Source organism: Salvia miltiorrhiza, chromosome 3, assembly GCF_028751815.1.
Source record: "Salvia miltiorrhiza cultivar Shanhuang (shh) chromosome 3, IMPLAD_Smil_shh, whole genome shotgun sequence".
Taxonomy (NCBI): domain Eukaryota; kingdom Viridiplantae; phylum Streptophyta; class Magnoliopsida; order Lamiales; family Lamiaceae; genus Salvia; species Salvia miltiorrhiza.
Window position 1 is genome coordinate 54,907,442 of NC_080389.1, and position 24,191 is coordinate 54,931,632.

Consider the following 24,191-nt stretch of genomic DNA (forward strand, 5'->3'; position numbering starts at 1 on the left):
GTGTTCTGTACTGGTGACCACTCGAAAAGAATTTCAAAGTTAAGCGTGCTTGACACAGAGCACAAGCAAGATGGGTGATCCACTGGGAAGTCGGGTCGCTGATTGGGAAGTTCGTCTAAAGTATGCAATACCGTATAAATACGGAAATAAATTGTGGATATACAATAAAATATATAAATAAATAAATAAATAAATAAATAAAATAAAAAAAGTAAAATTAAAAAAAATACCGAGGGCAAAACGCCGTCGGTAATTACCGACGGCGTTTTGCCCTCGGTAAAAACCCAGGCCCCTCCGGCGAAGGGCCACCGGACGGCGGTGGCTTATTACCGACGGCGTTGTGTCGCCGCCAATTAGCGACGGCGATTTTCCGGCAAGGCTCCGCGGCACTCCGGTGGCGTATTACCGACGGCATTAATGCCCTCGGTAATTAGCGGCGGTGGTTGCCGCCGCTAATTCTCCGGCATTGCTCCGCCGTTTAACGGCAGAAATTCCGCCGGCAAAGCCGCCGTTAATTGTCGACGGCGGCCGGTCGCCGCCGATATTGTCGTTACCGACGAGTCGATTAGCGGCGGCAGCTTGCCGCCGGCATCGCCGCCGGTAACACTATTTACCGGCGGCCGTCTTTTATTACCGACGGCATTTTGCCATCGGTAATTAACGATTTTTTTGTAGTGGTTCTTTTTGGTCGTAAGCTTATCAATAGAAAAGAAGTGAAAAGAAAAAAATAATTTTTTTTATCACATTTTAGCAGTCTCCACTATTTTTATCTCATGTTTTATATGGTGGAAAAATATATGAAAATAATACGAATAGAGAGAGAGAGAATAGAGAAAAAATGAAAAGAAAGAAGGAGAAATATAGAGAGTATATATTTTAAGTACTGTAAAATGAAAGATCAACGTTTAAAAATAAAAAAAAAATAAAGTTGAAAGATCATAAAAATATACAATATGGAAAAATATTATCACACATATAACTTGTAATAATATTATCATGAATTGAAGTGCAAAAAGTGGAAAAAGGGACTGTGCATAAGACCACACAAATCACACAAAAATAAGTTACTATTTAATTTATAAGCACATGCAATTTAACTTATTGGTTTAGTTACCAATTTTAATCCACTCACAATGAAAAATCACAAATGTAATTACACACTCTCTCGAGCATTTTATGAAAGTAGTTTAATATATTTTCTATGCCCAGTAAGTCTTAAGAAAAATATACTAACTCCGAACATCACGCAAAGAAGTCCATGTAACCCATCTATCTCTTTTCTAGGAATCAAGAGGTAATCATATCATGCATTCTCAAACCGATTGACCATTAATTATCACTCTTAGGTCTCAAATTGAACATTAAACATGTAAAATAGTGGCCAATTATTTAACATGGTATAGAACACTAAAAATCATAAATCATACTCACTCCGTTCCATTAAAAGTGACATGCATGTATTCCATTTTGGGTCCCACTATAAGCGACTTGTTTCCATAAATGACAAAATTTTACCTTTAAAAAAGTTTAGGCTCTACCAATTTTAACTAATTTACACATTGTTCTTATTTTGTATGCTAGCTCAAAAGTTTTGTGCCATTTATAATAGAACAGAGGGAGCAGATTGTAAAGCAAATTGGAATCAATAATCAGACACATAAATAAAATACATCATATAAAAATTAATTCACACTAGAATTATATAAAAATTTAGATATAATTAAATAAAAATACATCAATATTGGAGAACATCAATAAATTAACTAAATAAAACCCATAAGCAAATTCATGATGAACAACTTGAACGGCTTTAATCCTTGCGGAAATTAAATCTAAGCTCTAAAACTAAAGAATTATAAAAAACGAAGCAAAAATAAAACCTAATTGTGTTGATAACACTCATTTTTCTATGATTTTTAATGTTCTTAAGATGTTAATTTTATAGGAAATTGAGTGTTTGGTGATTGTTTTGTGCTTAAATTATTTTATCTTGTGAAATATGATACTTGCTCGTACTTTGATGAAATCTATAGAAATATCAAAGCTTACTTTGGAGATATGATTTTAATGAAAGTTGTAGACCATCTCAATACGAGTTCTTGGGCGCAATCGATTGTAAATCGGAGTTCGTACGAAGGAGATATGGCTGAAACAAGAAAGTTGGCGCAACAGTTAATAGTGGCAGACGGGATTTTGTGAATTTTCAGGAATTTGCGATTTTTCAGGATTTTATCAGTATTTTTGAGTTCTGCACTTTATTTATCTCCTATGCTCTATATATAGGTCCTTTGGTTGACCTATTAGACACTTCTCTACATCTCTCTTCTCCATCTTTTTAACATTTTTCAATTTTAGACTTGAGAATTTATTGCTTTCAAAGATTAGATTGAAGATTCCAATTGCTCATCCTAAATTCTTTTTGGGTTTTATCAATTTTATTTATTTTTATTGCTTTCTTTTTAATTATATTTTTTGTCTACTTATTTATTTATTTATTCATTCATTTATGTCTAACTAGTTTTCTTTTCTAATTCTAGGGTTTAATTTATAAATAGTTGATTGAATTTCTATTATTGATTTATTGATACACTTTTGTCTTCTAGTTTCTGATTCACAATTCCTGGTGCTTATTTCTTGTGAATTATAATTTGCATGTTTAGCTATTCGGTTTGATCACCTAGTGGAGATAACTGTTTAGTGGATTAAGGAATGTATGATATGATTTTAACTTTGAAACCTAACGTAGATAGGTAAATCATAGAAATCTATTCTTGTGAGCGTTTGAGAGTTAGAAGATTTTCTTGAGACTTAGCCGAGATCGAGAATTTACTAATTAGCTATCATAAACTGTTCTAGCGAGAGTGTATGATTATTTATGTACTGATCTCTTGTCAGGACTAAATTAAATTGGTAATTTAGATTAATATGTTAATTGTGTAGATGTAATTAACAAAATTACATTCCCTATAATCAGTCTTTTATATCTTAGATTTTAATATGATTTTATTTGTTCTGTTTTGAGTTTTGATTTTATTCTCCATATTTTTGTGTTTGCCTGGATATTGCAGTAGTATTTATTAGGATTATTCATAGTGTTTTCGCTTATCAGTCCATGTTGATATGATACTCGTTTGCTATTTATACTACAATTACATCATGTTATTGCAATATTTTTGTTGCTAATAAATTAGTGATCAGTGTTAAAAGAACTAGATAAAGATGTCGTATTGTTTGATTTTTAATTGACTACGCTGAAAGTGCACGATGTAATTGTATTAGTAGTGAGCAAGGTCGTATCCCACGAGGATTAGTAATCTAATATTGTAATTACTACTAATTCATTGAAATAAATTTATCTAGACTATCAGAGTGATTGTTTAACTAACAACTACTTAGATAATATGAATGAATAATAAGATCAAACAAAAGCAAAGATGAATCATGAAACTTAAGAGGGGATCTAGAGACTAGACATCAATGGATAGTAACTGGACTTCAATCTAAATTAATCAACTCTTAAAAGATCTTACTTATCTAGAGCGATCAGGAAACTACCCTTAGCCTCATCTCGGACGACTAAATCAGTAGATTGCATGTCATAATTGCTAGCATATAACTCAAAAAGGCACAAAAGATCACCAAATTAAACACCCTCACCTAAATTCTCAACCTCCCGATTTATCAAAACGGCGTGCCTTGAGCTCCTATTCAGTGTTGATTATTCTCTCCTGAGCTCAAACCAACACAATAGAAATGGCAAAATGATGGTCAATCATTCAAAAATGAAAATTAAACTATGGCTAAAAGAGATCAAGGTATTCGATCAAGAGATATATTAAAATGAATATCAATTCATTACAAATACATCTAGTATAATCCCTAAAATAAAAGGATTTAGCTAATCATTCTAATTAGAAGCACAATACCTCAATGGGAAACATAATCAAAGAAAGTAAGGTTTAAAGGACAAATCCTACAAACAAATGCTTCTAATCTTGTTTCTTCAATTCTTCTTCTTCTTCAAACTCCATCAATTTCTTGGTGTGTGAATGTAGAAATGGTGGCTGGGGCTCAATGAATGATAAATTTCCCCCAAAATAGAAGGATTTTATAGTGTGAGATGAAAATCGCCTCTGACGCCTACAACAGATGAAACTCCGTCTTTTTCCACGACCACAACTGAGGACATGTGGAAAATGGGTTGACTCGTGGTCATGGCCCGCGACCCCTGGGCATGGTCACGGGAACTCACTGGAACAGACAACAATGACATCATAGTCTATGGTCATGGTTGCAGGGTCCCTGTCGCACTCGACTTTGTTTTCCTTCTTTCAAACTTCGATTTATTCACTGTTATAGCTCACATACTCTTACTGAGTTTTCCTTCGACCCCATCGACTTTTTTCTTTCCAATTTTTATTTGATTTTTCATGAAAACTCACCAAAACTATCATCAAGTACAATCTCTTCAAAATATCAAACAATAAGGCGCAAAAGCACTTTTCACATATAAAATACAAAGGAATTAACATCTAATTTATACAGAAATAAAGCACAAAACCAAGTTTGTGAATTGTATATAGGCATTGGGCCAAAATCCAATAAAAAATCGTGAAAATGTGTGAACAAAAGTCAGATGAAGCACACGATCAAAACCCGTCAACCGCAATTTTCATCCTAAAATGCTTGCAAAAAAGCTTACAAAATACCAACATTCCGGTTATCGTTTTCACTGAATTTTTCCAGTGCAGGACTACCTACTTGAAGAATTTTCGTTCTTATTTCTCTGCAAAAACGCCTACCTGATTCGGCAGGTTGCCGTTTTTGCACGCAGGACCGGTCCTGACAAAACTGAGGCCCTGGGCGAAATTAAAAAATTGGGCCCTAATATATTACCACTACCAAAAAACGTACACAATTTGCGGCCAGATTTACCGACGGCCGTATTTTTCAAAGTAGCGGCAGAAATACCAGCGGCAAGGATGCCTCCGGTGATCATCGGGCGTCTTGTTAATATTAATTAATTTGTATACTTAAATATATTACCGGCGGCGAGGTGCAACTAGCATTTGCATCTCATGCACGAGAAATATTTTTTGTTTTTACTATTTATATAAAATTAATACTAATTTAATTATTATACTTATAAATATAATAAAAAATTAATTTTAATTATATATATTTGAATTGAATATTAAAAAAAACAAAAAAGAATTCACAATTATAAAATTTGATATTATGAAATACAAAAACAAAAAAATAAGTTAAAAAAATTAAAAATAAAATACTAATTTAAAAGAATTAAAAATATATTTATTCGTAAAGATGAGAGAGGTGAGAGAAATTTATAAAACTTTAATATTTGAACATGCATAAATTTTACATTTTAAATCAAATATTTTTCATAAAATATACTCCCTCCGTCCCTGAAATAAGTTCATCTTTTTCCATTTTGGGACGTCCCCCAAATAAGTTCCTCTTTCTTTCTTTCTATTTTTGGACAACTACCCCACCACTAATAATACTTTATTTATTCTTACTTTTCACTTTTTCACCACTCCCAATACTAATTATAACACTTTTTCACCTTTTCACCACTTCCAATACTAATTATAACATATTTTTTTCCACTATCAATACACTTTACCATTTTCCTTAAAACCCGTGCCGTCCCCAAAGAGGAACTTATTTTGGGGACGGAGGGAGTATCATATTAAAGCTCTTATCGTGATCTTTAATTTGATATGCATATTAAATATTTTATAATTAATTGAATTTCACAATTTTGGAAAGAAATGTAACAACAAATAAGAAGTTAAAGAAAATGAAAATGAAAATGAAAATAAAAATAAAAATAAAAATAAAAATAAACCTTCAATTTTATTAATATTATAACTACAAAATAGTCACTCAATTTTGAAATTACTTTGAAATTGATTTCAAATTGAAAACTCTCTATATTAAGTATAGATATAAATTTGAGAATAAATTATGTTGAGCCCAAAATCAATAGATGAACTATTTTGTTACACTACAAAAAAACGCGTTTTTACCGGCGAAAACTACCGGCGGCTATTTTGCCGTCGGTAGCTAACGGCGGCACGGCGGCGGCAGTCGAGGCGACCCGAACTTTCGAATTTACCGGCCATCTACCGACGGCAAATTCCCCGCCGTTAGCTAGCGGCGGCGACGCCGCCGTTAATATTAAAATACACAATAAATAATTTATTTTATAGAATTAACGGCGGTAAAATTGCCGCCGCTATCTAGCGGCGGCATTTGCCGTCGGTAACCGTTTAAATATAGGGCAGCGGGTTCCTTCTTTCTTCAGTTTCTGCGCCGCACACACACACACGAAAATCCACCCCCCTCCCCTGCCTGCTGCTGCTGCTTCCGCCGCTGCTGCCGACCGCCGCCGCCGCCGACCGCCGCCGCCCTAGCAGGTATCTCTCTCTCTCTCTCTCTCTCTCTAGATCTATATATATATATATATATATATATATCTCATTAATTTTAATTATATATATATAATTATATAATTTTCACTTATATTATTTATTGTAGTTTGACGACCTCGTTTCACCGCCTTCTTCACGACACCCACCGGAAACCACCACCGTACGCTCTCTTATTTATTTATTTATTTAATTATGAATTTATTTATGTATTTAATTATATATTAATTAAATAGATTTATTTGTTATATATAGTTAATTAATTTATAATTGATTTTGTTTATAACTAAATTATATGAAGCATGATTAATTTTAAATTATATTAATCTATTTAATATATGTTGTTAGTTTAATTTTAAATTATGAAGCATGATTAATTTTAAATTATATTAATTTTAATCAATTAGTTTAAGAATTGTTTGTTAGAATAATTTATATATGTTGGATAATTTTGTTAAATTAAATGTTATGTGCTATGTGTTTATGAAATGTTATATTATTATATATATATATATATATATTGTGGGATAGATTTAATCAATTTCTTAAGGATCTTCTCCCTTTGGGATAGAAATTGATTATTTCTTAAGGATCTTCTCCCTACAAATGATTGTTTTTAATTTAATTACCATGATTTTTATTGCTTTTATTTGTATTGTATTATTGCTTCGACATTGGGGGGTCGGGTAGACCTAGTATAGGCTTAGTAAATTAGGACCACTATGGTCACTATAGTTGCTGGTAGAGTCGAGCACTTGGTAGTTAGGATAGTGGGGTTATGCTGTCGAAATTTTGTTAGATTTCAAGTAATTTATTATGTTTTATTTGTTTTTTTCAATTAGAATTTGCAAGAATGAGTGATAATCGTACGTGGATGTACGCGAGATACAATGATCGTACCGCATTTGAAACGGGGCTTGAGTTTTTCCTTGAGTGGGCGTTCAATCAAACGGCGTACACAGATGGACAAGGTAACATTAGGTGCCCGTGTAAGAAGTGCAAGAATCAAGCGTATTTAGATGTACCTACGGTCAGAGAACATGTTAGTAGGCGTGGATTTGTCCTGAATTACAAAGTTTGGGTTTGTCACGGGGAAGCACCGCTGTCTATGCCGAGAGAACATGCTATAATGAATGAGGATGATGGATTATACAATAACTACGAAAGGATGGTGCATGACCATGCTGGACCTAGTAATTATCAAGATCCTCCAAATCTGGAGCAGCCGCCCAATAATGACGCTCAACAGATTTATAACATGTTGGATGCAGCGGATACTCCATTGTACGCAGGATGTGACACGTACATACAATTAAGTTGGATGACTCAATTCATGAGCATAAAGACTGAAAGCCACATGTCAGAGAGGACTTACAATCAGATGTCTTCGATGATGAAAGCTGCTTTACCAGAGGGTAACAACTGTCCAGAAGACTTCTATAGTACGAAAAGAAATCTACGTGGTTTGGGTTTGCCAGTAGAGAAGATCGATTGCTGTGTTAATAACTGCATGTTGTATTGGGGGGAAACTAGTGAGCTACATAGTTGTATGTTCTGTGACCAATCACGATATAAGGACAGCTTGCGTGCATCTGGGAGTCGCAGAAAGAAACAAGTGCCCGCTAAACAGATGCACTATTTTCCCTTGACGCCCCGATTGCAGAGATTGTTTGCATCTCCTGCAACTGCTGAACATATGCGGTGGCATGCGACCTCCACAGACGATGGGATAATGCGCCACCCGGCCGACTCTCCGGCATGGAAACATTTGAATTCAGTCTTTCCTGGATTCGCCGATGAGATTAGAAATGTGAGATTGGGCCTCTCTACAGATGGTTTTGCCCCATTTGCACAATCAGGGCGTCAATATTCTTCTTGGCCAGTTATTGTCACGCCGTATAACCTGCCTCCGTGGTTGTGCATGAAAGAACAATTCATGTTCCTCACAGTCCTCGTGCCTGGCCCATCAAACCCAAAGATGAAGTTGGACGTATTCTTACAGCCATTGATACACGAGTTAAAATCTCTGTGGGAGGTTGGTGTGAACACTTACGACATATCGTTGAAGCAAAATTTCCAGATGCGAGCAGCTCTGATATGGACTATCAGTGATTTTCCAGCGTACGCTATGTTGTCTGGGTGGGGTACAGCTGGGAAATTGGCATGTCCACATTGCATGGAGAATACAGAAGCATTCACTTTGCCGATGAGTGGAAAACAATCGTGGTTTGATAATCATCGGAAGTTCTTACCTCCTAACCATGTGTTTAGGAGAAACAAAACTTCATTCTTGAGGAATAAGACATGCAATGTTGGTCCACCAGAACAAAGATCAGGAATACAAATCTTGAATCAAATCGAGGGGTTAGGCTTCGTGAAGGTTACCGAAGACTTCGATGGCAGGAACGCTCAACTCGCCAAATATCAAGATGTAGGGTGGAAAAAGAAAAGCATATTTTGGGATCTACCCTATTGGAGATATCTTTTGATTCGACATAATCTGGATGTCATGCACATTGAGAAAAATGTGTTTGATAACGTGTTTAATACTGTCCTGAATGTGAAGGGGAAGACAAAAGATACAGAAAAATCTAGAGAAGAATTGAACACCTTCTGCAAGCGGAAAGAGTTGAAGAAAGTGGATGGAACTCGAGGGTATCCGAAAGCATGTTATACGCTTGACAGGGAAGAGAAGAAGATCTTACTCCAATGGATCAAGAGTCTTAAGTTTCCCGATGGGTACGTGTCAAATATTAGTAGATGCGTTGACATGAACGCCCTGAAGATGCACAACATGAAAAGTCACGACTGTCACGTGTTCATGCAAATCCTTCTGCCTGTTGCATTTAAAGAACTTCTTCCTAAGAATGTTTGGGAGGCAATTACAGAGTTAAGTTTCTTCTTCAGAGAATTAACATCCCGCAACGTGGCCATATATGACATGAGAATACTGAGTGAGAAGATAGCTGTTACTCTTTGCAAACTTGAGCGTATCTTCCCGCCTAGTTTATTTGATTCAATGGAGCACCTACCAGTTCATTTGGCAGATGAGGCACGATTGGCTGGTCCAGTGCAATATCGGTGGATGTATCCTTTTGAAAGATATTTGAGGACATTAAAAAATCATATAAAAAACAAAGCCAAGGTTGAGGCGTCCATCGCCAATGCATACTTACTTGCAGAAATGTCAACCTTCTCTTCGTTTTACTTTGAAGATCAAATATCTACAAAGTGGACAACTTTGCCTCGCAATATTGAGATGCCCGTTGCTGAAAATGATGATCCTCTTTGTCTCGCCATATTCAAACCTATTGGGCGTTCACTTGGCCGAGGGACGAAGAGATACATGGATGAGCGCGAATGGCATGCTGCACACATGTATATTTTGAGCAATTGTGCAGAGGTTGCAGAGACATATAGCAAGTGAGTATTCTCGTTCAATTTACGTATAAGAAGTGTTCATCATATATAGGTGTTAACATATTTATTTGATTCTTTGTATCCAAGGATCTTCAAGGAGGAAAAACGATATGCAAATCCTTACATGACTGATGCAGAGTTTGAAGTCGCGTTTCACAACGAGTTTATTCTGTGGTTTAACCATTACGTAAGAGACGATAAATTTATGTTAAATATACATTTACTTAGTCTAAAATTGGCTAGCAAACTTAAATGATATTTGTGTGAAACAGGTTTGTCGTCCTTGTAACGACGAGTTGAACCCTTATATTAGGTCGCTTGCAGCTGGACCATTAAGGGAGATTGAAACATACTCCGGCTATTTCGTGAATGGCTACAGGTTTCACACAACTGATCATGATAGAGAGAGTGCGACTGTGAACAGTGGCGTTTGCATAAAAGGTTCGGTCTATGGTAGTGATAGAGATGTGCTAGACTTTTATGGGCGTCTGTAAGAGGTTTGCGTGCTGGAGTATCCGGGGTATCCAATTAAGCAGACAGTCTTGTTCAACTGTGAATGGTTTGACTTGTCGGCTCAGGGAACTTCTATTGATACAGACTTCAAGTTAGTTTCACTGAACCACACACGAAGATATAAGAAGTATGATCCCTTTGTTTTGGCGAGTCAAGTAGTTCAAGTGTTTTACTGTCCCTATCCCAGTACGAACCAATCAAAGAAAAATTGGTGGTCAGCATGCAAAGTCAACGCAAGATCTAAGGTTGAAGTGTCTACTGCAGCATCTACATCAACATTAGATCAACCATTTCAAGAAGAAGTGGTTACTATTATGCCTACTCACACAAGTGTAGGCATTGAACAACCACTTCTCCTTCATCCCCTCGGTGGAGTCGTTGAGATTGAAGATGACGATGAAGCAGAAGACGATGATTCCCCGTTGACATCTAACGATAGTGATGATGATAGTAGTGATGCTTATGAATAAATGTAAATGCACATTTTGGTTGAATTTGATTGCAAATTTGTTATGTTTGTTAGTTACTGTTAATGTTACGTTTCGCTATATATTTGTTAATTTAATTGTATGCAACAGACATCATGTCTACCTCTCGAGGTTTCTTGGGATTTGGGAGGCGATCTGGCGTTAATGCGCCAGAAGCTACAGCAGATACATCTGATGGGTCTGGGACGCATATTTCTGGGACTCCCGAGACTCCCAATGCTTCTAGTAGTTCACGGGCTAGAAGGCCTAGGGGCCCTACAGCTGCCGCTATCAGAGAGAGAGAGGTTAAGGCACCTGATGGGAGGACGGTATTTCAGAGGCATCCTACGACTGGGTAAGTACATTAGTTAAAATTACTGTTTCTCGTACACCATGATTAAGTGACAAAATTACTTGTACACAGTGTTTTGTTGGAGCCCACTGGCCTGTCCAAAGCTTGCACGTGCACATTTAAGATGTTTGAAAACCCAGGCGGGTACACATGGAAGTTGACGCCCCCGGCGATGAAGGATAAATTTTTTGATGAATTACAGGTACAATTAAATTTATAATACATATAAATATATCATATTAAATTGTTAAAATGTTTGATATTAAATTAATTCTCTTTCTTTCAACAGAAAGAGTTTACGTGGCAGCCCGATGATGAGCATGACGTGAGGAAAATGTGGGAGACAAAAGCCCGCAAAAGGTACTCCGACATGATGAGCGACTACAAGACAGCTCTCAAGCAGTGTATCAGCCAAGGGAGAGAGATGTCTAGGCCCGTCTGGATGACTCCCGATTTTTGGACTGGACTCCGGGATTACTGGCATCAGCCCGAGGTTGAGGCTGTTTCAACTCGAGCTCGTGCCAACCGGATGTCCGAGCCCGATGGGGAGGGTACAGGGATCAGTAGGCACGTGGGCGGGTCCCAGTCGACTCGTATCCTGCAGCAGTATATGGTATGCAATTAACAAATAATTAAGTATATAAATTAAATTAATATATTGACTAATATAACTTATTTATCTTATATAAATGCATCTACAGAGCTTGGATCCTGGTACTCCCCAGGATGCACCGAACTATGCCACCTTCCTCCGCCTCCACACGTACGCCGACGGAAGTTATACGTCGGAGAGAGATGCTAGAATTGACGTAAGTGTTTAAGTTTATTCAAATATTTAGTGAATGTATTTATTTTCTAACAATTATGCATTGTTATGTATGTATTAGGCCGAGGTTCATCGACTGGCCGCTGCCACAGGACGACAGGAGCGGCTAGACGAGGTGTATTTGGAGGTGGTGCAAATTGATAGGTCACGGATCTACGGCGTCGGGAGTGCCGGGCAGAGTCAGGCTAGTAGGGGGTCTATCCGCAGCACGGGCAGTTCTGCGGTGTCTCAGCAGCTTTATGAGACACGGATCTCCACGCTGGAGGAGCGATTGGCGGCAGAGCAAGCACAACGCCAACAGATAGAGGAGCGCATGGCGGCAGAGCAAGCAGAACGCCAACAGATGCAGGACCGCGTGGCTCAATTGGAGGCGTTTATGAGGATGTATAATGCTCAGCCACCTCCACACCCTGATGCCGATGATGATGATGCTTAGACTTATGTTTATGTTTTCAAACAAAATTACATTTGCACTTTCTTTTCAAATTTATGTTTTATTGAACTATATATTTCAAGTGCTTTAATTATTAAAACTATAAATGTTTTATATATTTATGGCAATGATGATGATGATTGCATTTAACATAAACAAATAAATTCAAATCACATTATAATAACCAAATTAAAACACTTTTGGTGTATTAATGTTAAAAAAAAAATTAATTAATTAATTAATTAATTAATTATTAAATATTAATTAAATATTTTACTGACGATAAAAATAAGGACCGAAACGAACTCGCTCACTAATTAACAACATATTTAAGGTATTATCTCCACATATTCAAAGATTATAATTATATGAGTGAGTATATAGCATTTAAATGAATTAATAGATGTAGATATATCAATAATACGAGTGTTCTGTACTGGTGATCACTCGAAAAGAATTTCAAAGTTAAGCGTGCTTGACACAGAGCACAAGCAAGATGGGTGACCCACTGGGAAGTCGGGTCGCCGACTGGGAAGTTCGTCTAAAGTATGCAATACCGTATAAATACGGAAATAAATTGTGGATATACAATATACAATAAAATAAATAAATAAATAAATAAATAAATAAAATAAAATAAAATAAAATAAAAAAATAAAATAAAAAACATTACCGTGGGCAAAACGCCGTCGCTAGTTACCGACGGCAATTTCCCCTCGGTAAATACCCGGCCATCCTCCGGCATGACCCACCGGCCGGCGGTAGCTTGTTACCGACGGCGATTCGCCGCCGCTAGTTAGCGGCGGTAATCGCCGTCGGTAGTTTTCCGGCAGGGTCAGCCAGACTCCGGTGGCTCTCTACCGACGGCAAAATAGCCCTCGGTAACTAGCGGCGGTGTCTGCCGCCGCTAATTCTCCGGCTAGGCTCCGCCGTATAACGGCGACAATTTCGGCGGCATCGCCGCCGTTAACTGCCGACGGCGGATGTTCGCCGCCGTTATTGTCGTTGCCGACGAACCGTTTAGCGGCGGGAGTTTGCCGCCGTTATCGCCGCCGGTAACACTATTTACCGGCGGCCGTCTTTTTTTACCGACGGCATTTAGCCGTCGGTAATCAACGCTTTTTTTGTAGTGTTAGTATACATAAGATCTATAATTAATAGGATATATTAAAAATTTTGGGCCCTCAAATTTTTGGGGCCCTGGGCCGTCGCCCATGCCCGCCCACCCTCAGGGCCGGCCCTGTTTGCACGGTAGCGTGTGAGTTTTGTGTTTGCTATATCTTTCTCGTTTGATTTTCGATTTGTATGTGTCCCCGAATTTGTATCGAGATATATAATCTTCAACCTCACTTCAAACAAATTCACCTAAATCATGCTCAATATTTCTGAAAAATCACTAAAACAATAAGCAAGTATCACATTTTACAAGATAAAATAATTCAACACCAAATTAACTATCAAATGCTTCAATTCCTTACAAAATTTAAATCCTGAGAGCATTTAAAACATAAAAAGATGGACCTCAAAAAAACATAATAATGGAGCAGTGTTATCAATGACCAAGAGACTCGCAATATAAAAAACTCCATCCATCGCATTTTTTAGCATTCATATTTTCTCTTTTGGCAGTCCCACATTTTGATATTCATTTTTATTTTTAATAAAGGTAGGTGGAACCCTTTGCTCCACTTTAATTATTTTAACACTCACATAAAATGTGGGATCCATGTTCTACTTACAACACATCCTACCAATTTATTAAAACTTGTGTCACTCTCAAATAGATACTAAAAGCCGAGACGGAGAGAGTATAAACTACCTAATTATAATAATTAAAAGTAAAATTTGGCTCATTTGGGATTCGATTCTGTAACCTGCTTGTTGATTGTTAGCCTTATTATTTCAAGTAATGCAAAAAATACAAGATTTAGTCACGTAATGAAAATTGCATCTAGTTAAATAAATAAATTTGCGCATTATTTGCTCAAGAAACACGTTTCTTGACCTTACTTATAAACAGTTTAAGAAGAAAACAAATTAACGTAACTTTCAGCTGCAGCGCTGCACTTAAAAAAAAAAAAAAAAAAAAAAAAAATCCAACTTGCTAATCACGATTAAATGTCAATTAAGCGTCTTAATCACAGTGAAATCTTCTACTCTATTGCTTTACGTTTCCACCCTACCACCACTAAGATATATATATTTGTCTAATCTCGCATAACTCGGATTTCCACGTTGAGATTTTCGAATTAAATTATATCTAAATCCCAACTTCTATTAGCTAGTCATCAACAGTAACATTTTGTTATTATTCGTATTCCCGCAGGGTCAATTTATTTTAACCAATAAGGAATCTACAGACGGTTTAAATTATGATTAAAATAATAATTAGGTTTAGCACGGGTCTATTGCAAATGCTGTAGTCTTACTACACCCTAATCAGTCATATGTTGTTTACTGTTGGTTTGATAGGCTGCTCCTATGTATTTAATGCTCCTTTCACCTCTGTCTTTTTCTCCTAAGATTGATTAGATTCTGCATATGTACTAGACTCTCTCTGTCTCTTCATAGTTAAGAATATTGAGGAAAGAGGGTTAGGCTCAATTCATAATGTTTCCAATCTCAAGTGATGGGGTAATTGAGGACCCTTGGATATTTTTAGAGCAAGATGGATTTCTGCTTGCGGATATTCCCATTTTAGAGGGCAATGAACATCCTCAAAATAGTGTGAAAAAGAGGCCGAGAAAAGCCCCAACCTCCGCCGGAGTTGAAGAAAACAGCAGCGACTCCAAGAAGACTGCTCACAGATTTACTGAGAAGCAGAGAAGGCAAGAAATGACAACTCTTTATGCTTCTCTCAGATCCCTTCTCCCTCTTGAATACATCAAGGTCTGTCTAATTAATTAATTACAACCCTACCAATTTATATTTACACTTCATCAGTATTATTTTGCCGTTTCCTTACCTTGTATGCTTTGTTTCAATCGAGTCTAGGGAAAGCGCGCTGTATCCGATCATATGGACCAGGCGGCCAATTACATTAACGATATGAAGAAGAAAATCGAAGAAATGAAACGAAGGCGGGAGAGCTTGAGGAATGTAGCAGGAACTGCTCCTGAAGCTCAGAATCAAACCTCCAATGCTACCGATTACTGTGTTAAGATAAATGTATTCACAGATGGGGTTGAGATCTTGATTAGTAGTAGCCTCAATAAGGATTGTTTCCCTCTTTCTGTGGTGCTTTCCGATTTGCTTAATAGACAGCTCCATGTAATCAACTGCGTTTCTACAAGAGGCCAACGATGTTACCTCCACAAAATTCACATTCAGGTATAAATATATTCTTTGTTTGATTTTGGGTGTATATTAGTATTGTTTTTCATTCTTATAATTAACTTTGCCGTATTTCCAGCTTAATAATTCCACAAGCATTGATGTAGCCGAGTTACAAGAGAGATTGGTGGATTTGCTTCAACTTGCTTGACTGGCATGCAGCTGGAGTATGTAGTGAGCTCCACAAACATCTACTAGGAGCCATAAAATGAACTTGAGACTTTGTAAATCTGTATATATGATCATCAAGATTAATTTCTACTTTCAAAATTGTTTGTTATATATTTTAATTTATTGTTTCATGATTTCGGCTTGGCTTTATTTATTAGTATTTTTTTTTTTTCAAATTAGTTCTAAAGAGGCTAAGAATATTGCCATTAATTAGTTCTTAATCATCTTCATCAAGATTTCAAATTTGATGGGATTATATATGTCTGGGTGCTGTTTGCTGTAGGCATATGCCTTCTTGTGCTGTTGTCCAATACTTTTGTATAAAAGGTTTAATTGAGGAAAGTCAAATATTAATTTGTTCAATACTAGGTGCTAAGCTATTCTTTAATTAATATGTTCTCTTAATTAATTAAAGAACTATAAACAAGTGATATATATCATGACTTTTTGTTGGTGATTGTTGCATAAGAGATCATTGGAGTAACTCAAATATGAATGGTCAGCTCGACTCGGAGTTAATATATAGTAATAATCTTGAAATAATCTTGTAATATATATATAGGGGTGGACTCCAATGAGATTGTTATTTTTCGTGAGATCATGAGTACAATTAATAAGACAATATATAGTGTTGAACAAGTTAGGTATATACTGATGAACGATATTAAAAAAATGGTAAAATTTTCGCTACCTTCAAGATTTGAATCATGGTAAAAATTTCGCCCTCCATGTAAATATCAGTCATAGGATACATGAAATGAACACCACAAATCAATCTAAGATCTCACCACATATAGGGGATCTTATACTCCTATTAATTTGTTCTCGCAATTAATTAATTTCTATCTTTAATATGTACATAAATATCAATTTAATATTAAATTATATTGTAAAAGGATTAACAACAAATATGTTTATACAAATAAGGAGTATAAAAAAATCTATACGAACATAACTAAATTAAATAAATCAAAACCATACTTGAAATTTGATGTTTGAGATATATATAACTAATTATCCATCTATAAATTTATATCAAAATTAGTACATATTATACTTTATAAAAATATATTTTTAAAATTAGAGAATTCTAAAATTAAAGGAACATGTAAATAAAAATATTAAAACTGATGTATAACAAAAATATAGAAAATAAAATAAATATAAAAACATAAATGAAGGAGAAAATTTGTATTTTCAATATTAAGGATAGATGATAGAGGAGAGACAAGAGAGGAAAAAGTTTTATTTTGAAACTTTCAATAACCATAACATATTCAATAACCATAACATCAAATTAAAGATCTTATCATGATTTTTAATGTAAGATACATATTGAATATTTTTTTAATCAAATTTGAATTTAGAAAAAGTCAAAAAAAAAAAAGAAGAGATAAAAAAAATTTAGTAGAAAGAAGTTACTAAGTCAGTAATATATATGATATGAAAAAATGTGTAATGGAATGAAAGAGAGAATTGTTATTTTGTTGCAAATAAATATGTAATTTTTTTAAAAAATGTAAAAAAAAAATATTGTTTCAAACTACGTATTCATATATTATACTCCATTCGTTCATAAAAAAATAGTCACAATTTCTTTTTTGATTCGTTTACGAAAAAATTGTCACTTTCATTTATAGTAATAGGGTATTATAGGGAAATGAATGAAATATTCTTGCTCTTGTTTTGATGATACCAAAATCTCTTAGGTCTATAGCATTAGCCTTTTTCGTTGAACTCAAGTGTTAGAGTTCAAAGTGCTTACAAAGATGTCCAATAAAATTAGACTTTGGTAGAACACATTAAAATGTTTGTAAAATATAATATGTTGTTTGGTATGATGTAGTAAAATTGATATAAAATTTTAATTCCTAAAATGTCCTTATAATTAAAATATTTAATAATGCCATTTTAGATGATATTTAGAACAATTTAGTTAATAATAAATTAAGATTGATATTAGGTATACCGGCTTCAGAAGTGGTATGAATAATTACAGATCTATATAATTTTATTGGACTTTTGAATTTATAAAAGACAGTGTTCTCCATGCTACTTCTTACGAGACAAAATATTAAAATATTAAAATTATATCATAAACCGACTCGTACTAAACTAGCCCTTACAATATTATATAGGTCGCTGTTATTAGTCAATTTCTCACTATTTATGGATTCTGCTCAAATTTTGTTTGATATTTCCATTTGTTAATTACTCTATCAAGATCTTCTCCGACCCTACAAATCTTTCTCTTATGCAAATTGCTGTTATTTAATGGCGGCCATTTGGTTTAATTCCTCGTCATGTCCTATGAGTTGAGTTGAGTTGAGTTGAGTACGTTGAGTTTATAATATGTTGGTACATTTTCTTCCTCTTTTATGCGAAAAAAAACCTAATAGTAAAATGATTATTGACTATCCAAATATTACTAGTGATGTTTCTCACCTTTAACTACAAAAAAGAAATGAGATAGTGAAGTTCAATCTCCTATTCACTCACACTATCTGTGTGCTCAACGAAACAAAGACATAAAAAGTGAAAAGAAAATGCGTATGGTTAGCAATAGAGTGGTTAATATTTAAGATCTAAAATTTTAGATCTGGATTTAATTATTATGATGTAATTTTTAAATTTATTTTTTAATTATTAATTTATCTATCACACATCAATTCCTAAAGGAATAACTTGAATCGAGACAAGACTGAATAAACGGGCAATTAATCATTACAAAATTTACTTGCTTTGAATAAATAAGATGTTGGGGTCTCGGAGGGTTGACTGACATGTGTATGGGGTGGGGGGGAGGGGGGTGGGGGGGAATACACATGTAGGCTGTTTTTCGCAAACAAAACAAACTTAACCAATTTCCATTTAGAAAACAAGTTGTAAACTGATACTGAAGGCAATTCAGTAAGTTGACAACAGTCGAGCACTGAGCTTAACTGATATCCAAGTAAGGCTTCAGTCTAGTTTGTAAAATATAGTAGAGTTATCAATCTTCTCTGACTATCAGTTGAGTCGTCAGTAGGATTAATAACTTAGCAGCGGAATTTAAACTTAGTACGAATAGCCTTTAGAAAATGTTTGTCACTTGTAAAATCCTTAGTTACACTTCTTAGTTAGTCCAATTCAGTTGAAAACAGTTAAGCACAAATAAAGGAAATACTAAAAGCAAGTAAAGAACACAAGGATTTTTAACGTGGTTCAGAGACATCTCCCCACAGCCAGATTATTTGTCTGACAAACACTCTGAGTTTATGCTTAGAGGTGCACAGCAAACCTACCAATCCACCAGGAATTAGATTTAACACTTAGCACGCCCTGACACTGTCTTGTCCAATCAGCTAATGCTAAGGTAATTGGAGCCAATGCCTTTAAGCTGAACTCTCTCTTGGCTTTTACGGTGACAAGGTAACCGAACTGGTTTAGTTTTGGACCGGTACTAAACCACAACCACTGTTTAGTTTTATGGTACTAAACAACAACCAACACTGTTTAATTTTATGGTACTAAACAACAACCAACACTATTTAATTTTATGGTACTAAACAACAACCACTCAAACTCACTTTTCTCTCGGTTGAAAAGGGGTTTGAACTCTTCCAACTAAGATTACTGAGAACAGACTCTCAAGTAATCCTAACTAGGCTACTGATATAACATGTGGTGCCTAGTCTAATAAGAGAGTGTAGATAATCAGTTAGACTGATTTTACAACGTTGATTACTCTCTTATTCGATTCGAACTCTATCTATCTATGGGAATACTGGCTCTTGAATTCGACAGAGCTTCAGCGTATGTCTTCAAATCAGTGAAGATTGCAGCTGTTCCTCGAGCTCTATTTATAGGCGAAGTCTTGAAAAGATCCGTTGGAGAGATGGTCTTCAAGTTTTCTGCCTTTGTGAGAGGCTGTCGCTTCTTGGGCTGAGGTGGCAATCTTCGGATACTCCATTTGACCGAATATTGAATCGTCTTGTCCTTGGAGTAGTGCATCTGCATCTTTATACGCAAAAGGGAGCTCTAGTACTTGTACGAACGATCTCCAAATCTTCGGCGTTTAATGTTGTTGTACTTGAGCATTTAATGCAGCGTGTCTAGTATTCTTCTCTTCAGTTAGATGTAGAATGTCGACTGGTGCTTGGTTCAGAGTTGATATTGAATGTGCGAGCTTCTTCGACTGATGACCGATGACTTCCAGTCGCAATGCGTCCTTCTGTTCGTTTAGTGAACTGTGCTTAAGTTGTGCTGTCTTTAGTCTTCAGTCTTCTGTTCCGAGTCTCACTGAACTAAAGTCTTTGCAACTTCAGTCAGGGCCTGTCAGGACTGGAAGACTTGGACCTGCAATAGAAATAAAGACAAGCGAAGCATTCTAATGGTTTTGGTATCATCAAAACTACTTGGGTATCCCAAATATTTCCCAACATAAGACAATAAGTTTGTTTCAAATTGAAGAAAGAAAGATATTAGACGATGCGATCAATCAACAACATAGCTAAACCTTAATATTACAGGTTTTGTTTTATGCTTCTAATAATCAATATTCATTAACATAATATTAGAAGTTACGAGTCAAAGCTCGACAAAGAATCATTCAGAGTACAAGCACTAATGTACTCAGTGGGCATGCATTTTCTGAAATATTTCACATTTTTCGTAAAAATAATTTATTCAACCATTCATAATATAACTTAAAAGGTTTTAAATTGAAAAACACTTATAAATATGTAAAAACATTTCATTTTTTAATGCTATATTGTCACATTATTCCATTACCAACTTTGATCCTAGACCTCTAGTCACTGATGAATCCTTTTTTCTCGTTATTGACCTCGGGACGCAACCTATGCAGGCTTTATATTTGGAACACAGGCTCCGGAACACATCCAACCAAATACCCTTATAACACATCATTCACTGTTAGCACACGATGGAGGTCAACCCATCGCGCCACTAACAATATATACACAATTCTCAATTAACGTGTTAGGCTAAAAGAAAACCTCGATCAATAGCTTATGAGCCTTTAAGAGAGTACAATGTACAAGAATATTTTATTTGAAACAAATTTGCTTTTCATTGAAACCTTTAATAAATATATAACTCGATAATACTTTTGTAAAGTAAACCCATCTTTTCTGAGAATTACAAGAGGTATCTAATATATAATCAAATAAGCAACCCACATGCAGGCGAGATTTTTACACCACACAAAGGTGGAAAAACAAATGCATGCAGGCGGAACACTACCCACACAAAGGTGGGAACACTATCTACACAAAAATGAGAATCTTTATACCACACAAAGGTGGAAAAATAATCGTACCCCAGTAGAAAACTATCCATACAAAGGTGGGAACACAACCTACACAAAAGTAGGAAAACTACAGGCGGGATGAATTTGTGATGAATTTGTGGGTGTTTACGTCTTATATTGACTTTTATTTTGGTCTCTTTCACTCAAGAGTTGATTGATTTGAGCTTTTGTGCTAATTTTGTTGTCTCAGGATTTTATGCTCAAATTGATTGATATGTGGACAAAAATAAAGTCAGAATTTTGTTGATTGGTCTGAAGAAGAATCGAAGTTCGTCTCGATACGAGTTCGTAGGCGAAAACGGATCCAAAATCCGACTTGAAACGAGGGAGAACGGACCAAAACAAAAATGCTGCGCATTGCAGTCTGCGAAAGGCATAGACGGCGGCGCCGTCCCACGGCGGCCGCCGTCCGTACGGCGGTGGCCGTCTGCGCGGTCTGGCAGTTACGTTTTTTAGGGTTTAAAACCCATTTTTTAGGGATTTCTTCCCCCATTCTCGACCCATCCAGCCTCCAACTCCATTTTACTGTATTTTCCTAGTGTTTTGATAGGGAGAAACACATTAGAAACTCTCGAATTATGCTAGATCGTTGTTTCCTTTAATCAATTGTAAGTTCTATCTATTGATTTATCGAATTTTACAAGATTTCTTGGTTGCTTTTTTCCTAGATAATTGAATACATTTTGATAATGATATTTTGCATTGATTTATGCTTTGTTAATCTTATTGCCTAGTTAGTATAGTTAGATTGTTGGTTGATTTGTTAGAGTAATACTCCGTTGAAATTATGTTGCTTTTCGTTTACATGTTCCTTACGATAAATCATGATTAGTCTTTGCCATAGATTTGCATGCTTGTTTGTTTCCCTTGCCTAGATAATTATTGCTTTATGATTTTGGATTTAATTATTGCTTTCTAGATTGTTAGATTAGAACCCTAGTTCTTTACGTTGTCTTATTGCTTTCCTTGCCTGCTTCCTATCTTTCGCCTAGATAGATTTATATGCTTTATTTTAATTACGCATTAGTTAATCGGAAAGAGAGTGTCAGACCCAACCTTCTGATTAGAGTGTTTAGGTTTATTTCCTGTCTTCTGTGCGTAGCATGATCAGAGCCCTGTTTAGCCTTCCTTGAGAGACGACTTGGGTTAGCTTATTACACTAGGACGACCTCGTACGATTGCGAGTCAATCCCTTAGGTGTTTTGGGTTGAGTCAAATTTTGGCGCCGTTGCCGGGGAGGGCTTTAGGCGTTTGGTTGTGCTACTTTGTTTTCCGTGTTTATTTTATTTTTATTTTTGCTCGGTTATTTTCTTTCTCCCACCGGTGCGTTTGATCTGTTTTGTTGAGTGTTGTGTTGCTAGGGAGTTAAAGTCTTAACAGGAATTTGGCATTCTACTTGACAACACTCACCGTGCACGCGAGGTGCTTGAAGCCTAGGAGAGGGTACCGAGTCTTTTTTATCTAGCGTTGGAGTTGAGAATATGGCAGGAAGAAATTTGCAGTACATGGGGGATTTTACCCGGCCTGTCATAGAGGCCACGAACTCAGCTATTGTGCTCCCCACTACAGTAAGGAATTACAACCTGAAGCCCAATGATTCAAGTCTGCTCCCCCTCTTCTATGGGCTTCCGAATGAAGATGCCCTGCAGTTTATCCGGGACTTCTGCACCCAAGTGCAAACTTTTCCACTGTTGGAGATCACAGAAGATCAGCTGAAGCTTAAATGTTTCCAGTATGCACTTAAGGATCGGGCAAAGACTTGGCTTCTCTCCTTACCGCCTAGTTCTATCACAACTTGGGGAGAGGCCTGTGAGAAGTTTATGTTGAAGTTCTACCCAAATCACAAGACACAAGAGATTAGAACTCAAATCATGAACTTTGCTCAAGGAGCCGACGAGCCACTTCATGAGGCTTGGGAGAGATTCCAGGAGCTCCTCCGCCAGTGCCCGCAGCATCAGTTAACCCCAGTGATGTTGATGCAACTCTTTTATGACGGGTTGCTGCAGACTTCTCAATTTATGGTGGATTGCACGGCAGGAGGTAACATTGCGAGGAAGACTCCCGATGAGCTAGGGGAGATTTTCAAGACCCTAGCCGAGAGCTCACAACAGAAGTCGGTAAGAGGAAGGAGGGTTGAAGCTAATGCAGTAGCTCCAAACAATGAGCTTCAGAAGCAAGTAGCGGACTTGATGAGGCAAGTACAGCACCTCAGGATGAACCAGGTGGAGGCTCCACCAGCTGAAGGTTGTGGCATATGTGGCGAATATGGCCATGGAGCCAACGAGTGCCATAGGATGGGCGAGCGTACTTATGAAAGAGGAGTAGAAGTCTTTGCTGCACAAGGGTATTTGAGTAGGCAACTCCAGGGTCACATGCAAGGACACGGGCAGAGTTCTCAATACTGTCAATTCCAACAGCCTATGGGTTATCAGAACCAGCAGCAGTTCTACCCACCTCAGCAGCACCAACCTCCAGGCCCCTTATTTGAGGATCAGATGCAAGCTTTCATGCAAGCTAGCAAACAGGCGATGGAGGCTCAGAGTACTACCATCAAGCGCCTCGAGACTACAATTGAGCAACTAACGGGGGCCTTGAATCAGTTGCAGCAACAACAACCAACTGGGAAATTTTCAAATCAAGACAAACATCCGCATCAAGCTCATGTCGTGGCGGTAGTCAAGGAAAATGCCCCAATAACCATGGGGAAATGGAGAAGCAAAACCGTGGAAGCAATCAAGGCTATCCAATGCCCCAGTGAGCCACTGCCACCCGTCACTATTGCACCAGACCAACCACCACCCAAGTTAGGAGATCCAGGTAGCTTTATTTTTTATATTAGTTTAGGTGGGGTTGAAAAGGTTCTGGGAATGCTTGATTTGGGCGCGGCAGTCAATTTGATGCCACTTG

General features: G+C 36.5%; 2 protein-coding genes across 2 annotated transcripts; both read left to right on the forward strand.

Moving 5' to 3' along the window:
• The first annotated feature begins 7,012 nt into the window (after window positions 1-7,012).
• Window positions 7,013-10,967, forward strand: LOC131014498 (uncharacterized). The gene is made up of 3 exons (XM_057942486.1): window positions 7,013-9,878; window positions 9,963-10,062; window positions 10,148-10,967. Exons 1-3 carry the CDS (start codon window positions 7,309-7,311, stop codon window positions 10,367-10,369), a joined length of 2,892 nt encoding a protein of 963 aa, XP_057798469.1. The 5' UTR covers window positions 7,013-7,308; the 3' UTR covers window positions 10,370-10,967.
• Window positions 10,968-14,994: 4,027 nt separating this feature from the next.
• LOC131014502 (transcription factor bHLH118-like) lies at window positions 14,995-16,104 on the forward strand. Its single transcript, XM_057942494.1, has 3 exons — window positions 14,995-15,355; window positions 15,461-15,796; window positions 15,879-16,104. Exons 1-3 carry the CDS (start codon window positions 15,077-15,079, stop codon window positions 15,948-15,950), a joined length of 687 nt encoding a protein of 228 aa, XP_057798477.1. The 5' UTR covers window positions 14,995-15,076; the 3' UTR covers window positions 15,951-16,104.
• Window positions 16,105-24,191: the final 8,087 nt, after the last annotated feature.

Excerpts from the sequence above, each read along its gene's own strand:
- LOC131014498 (XM_057942486.1), top strand. The coding sequence starts at position 7,309 with ATGAGTGATAATCGTACGTGGATGTACGCGAGATACAATGATCGTACC. Across the intron at positions 9,879-9,962 it reads GTTGCAGAGACATATAGCAA|GATCTTCAAGGAGGAAAAAC; the intron begins GTGAGTATTCTC and ends TTTGTATCCAAG. Across the intron at positions 10,063-10,147 it reads TTCTGTGGTTTAACCATTAC|GTTTGTCGTCCTTGTAACGA; the intron begins GTAAGAGACGAT and ends TGTGTGAAACAG.
- LOC131014502 (XM_057942494.1), top strand. The coding sequence starts at position 15,077 with ATGTTTCCAATCTCAAGTGATGGGGTAATTGAGGACCCTTGGATATTT. Across the intron at positions 15,356-15,460 it reads TCCCTCTTGAATACATCAAG|GGAAAGCGCGCTGTATCCGA; the intron begins GTCTGTCTAATT and ends AATCGAGTCTAG. Across the intron at positions 15,797-15,878 it reads TCCACAAAATTCACATTCAG|CTTAATAATTCCACAAGCAT; the intron begins GTATAAATATAT and ends CCGTATTTCCAG.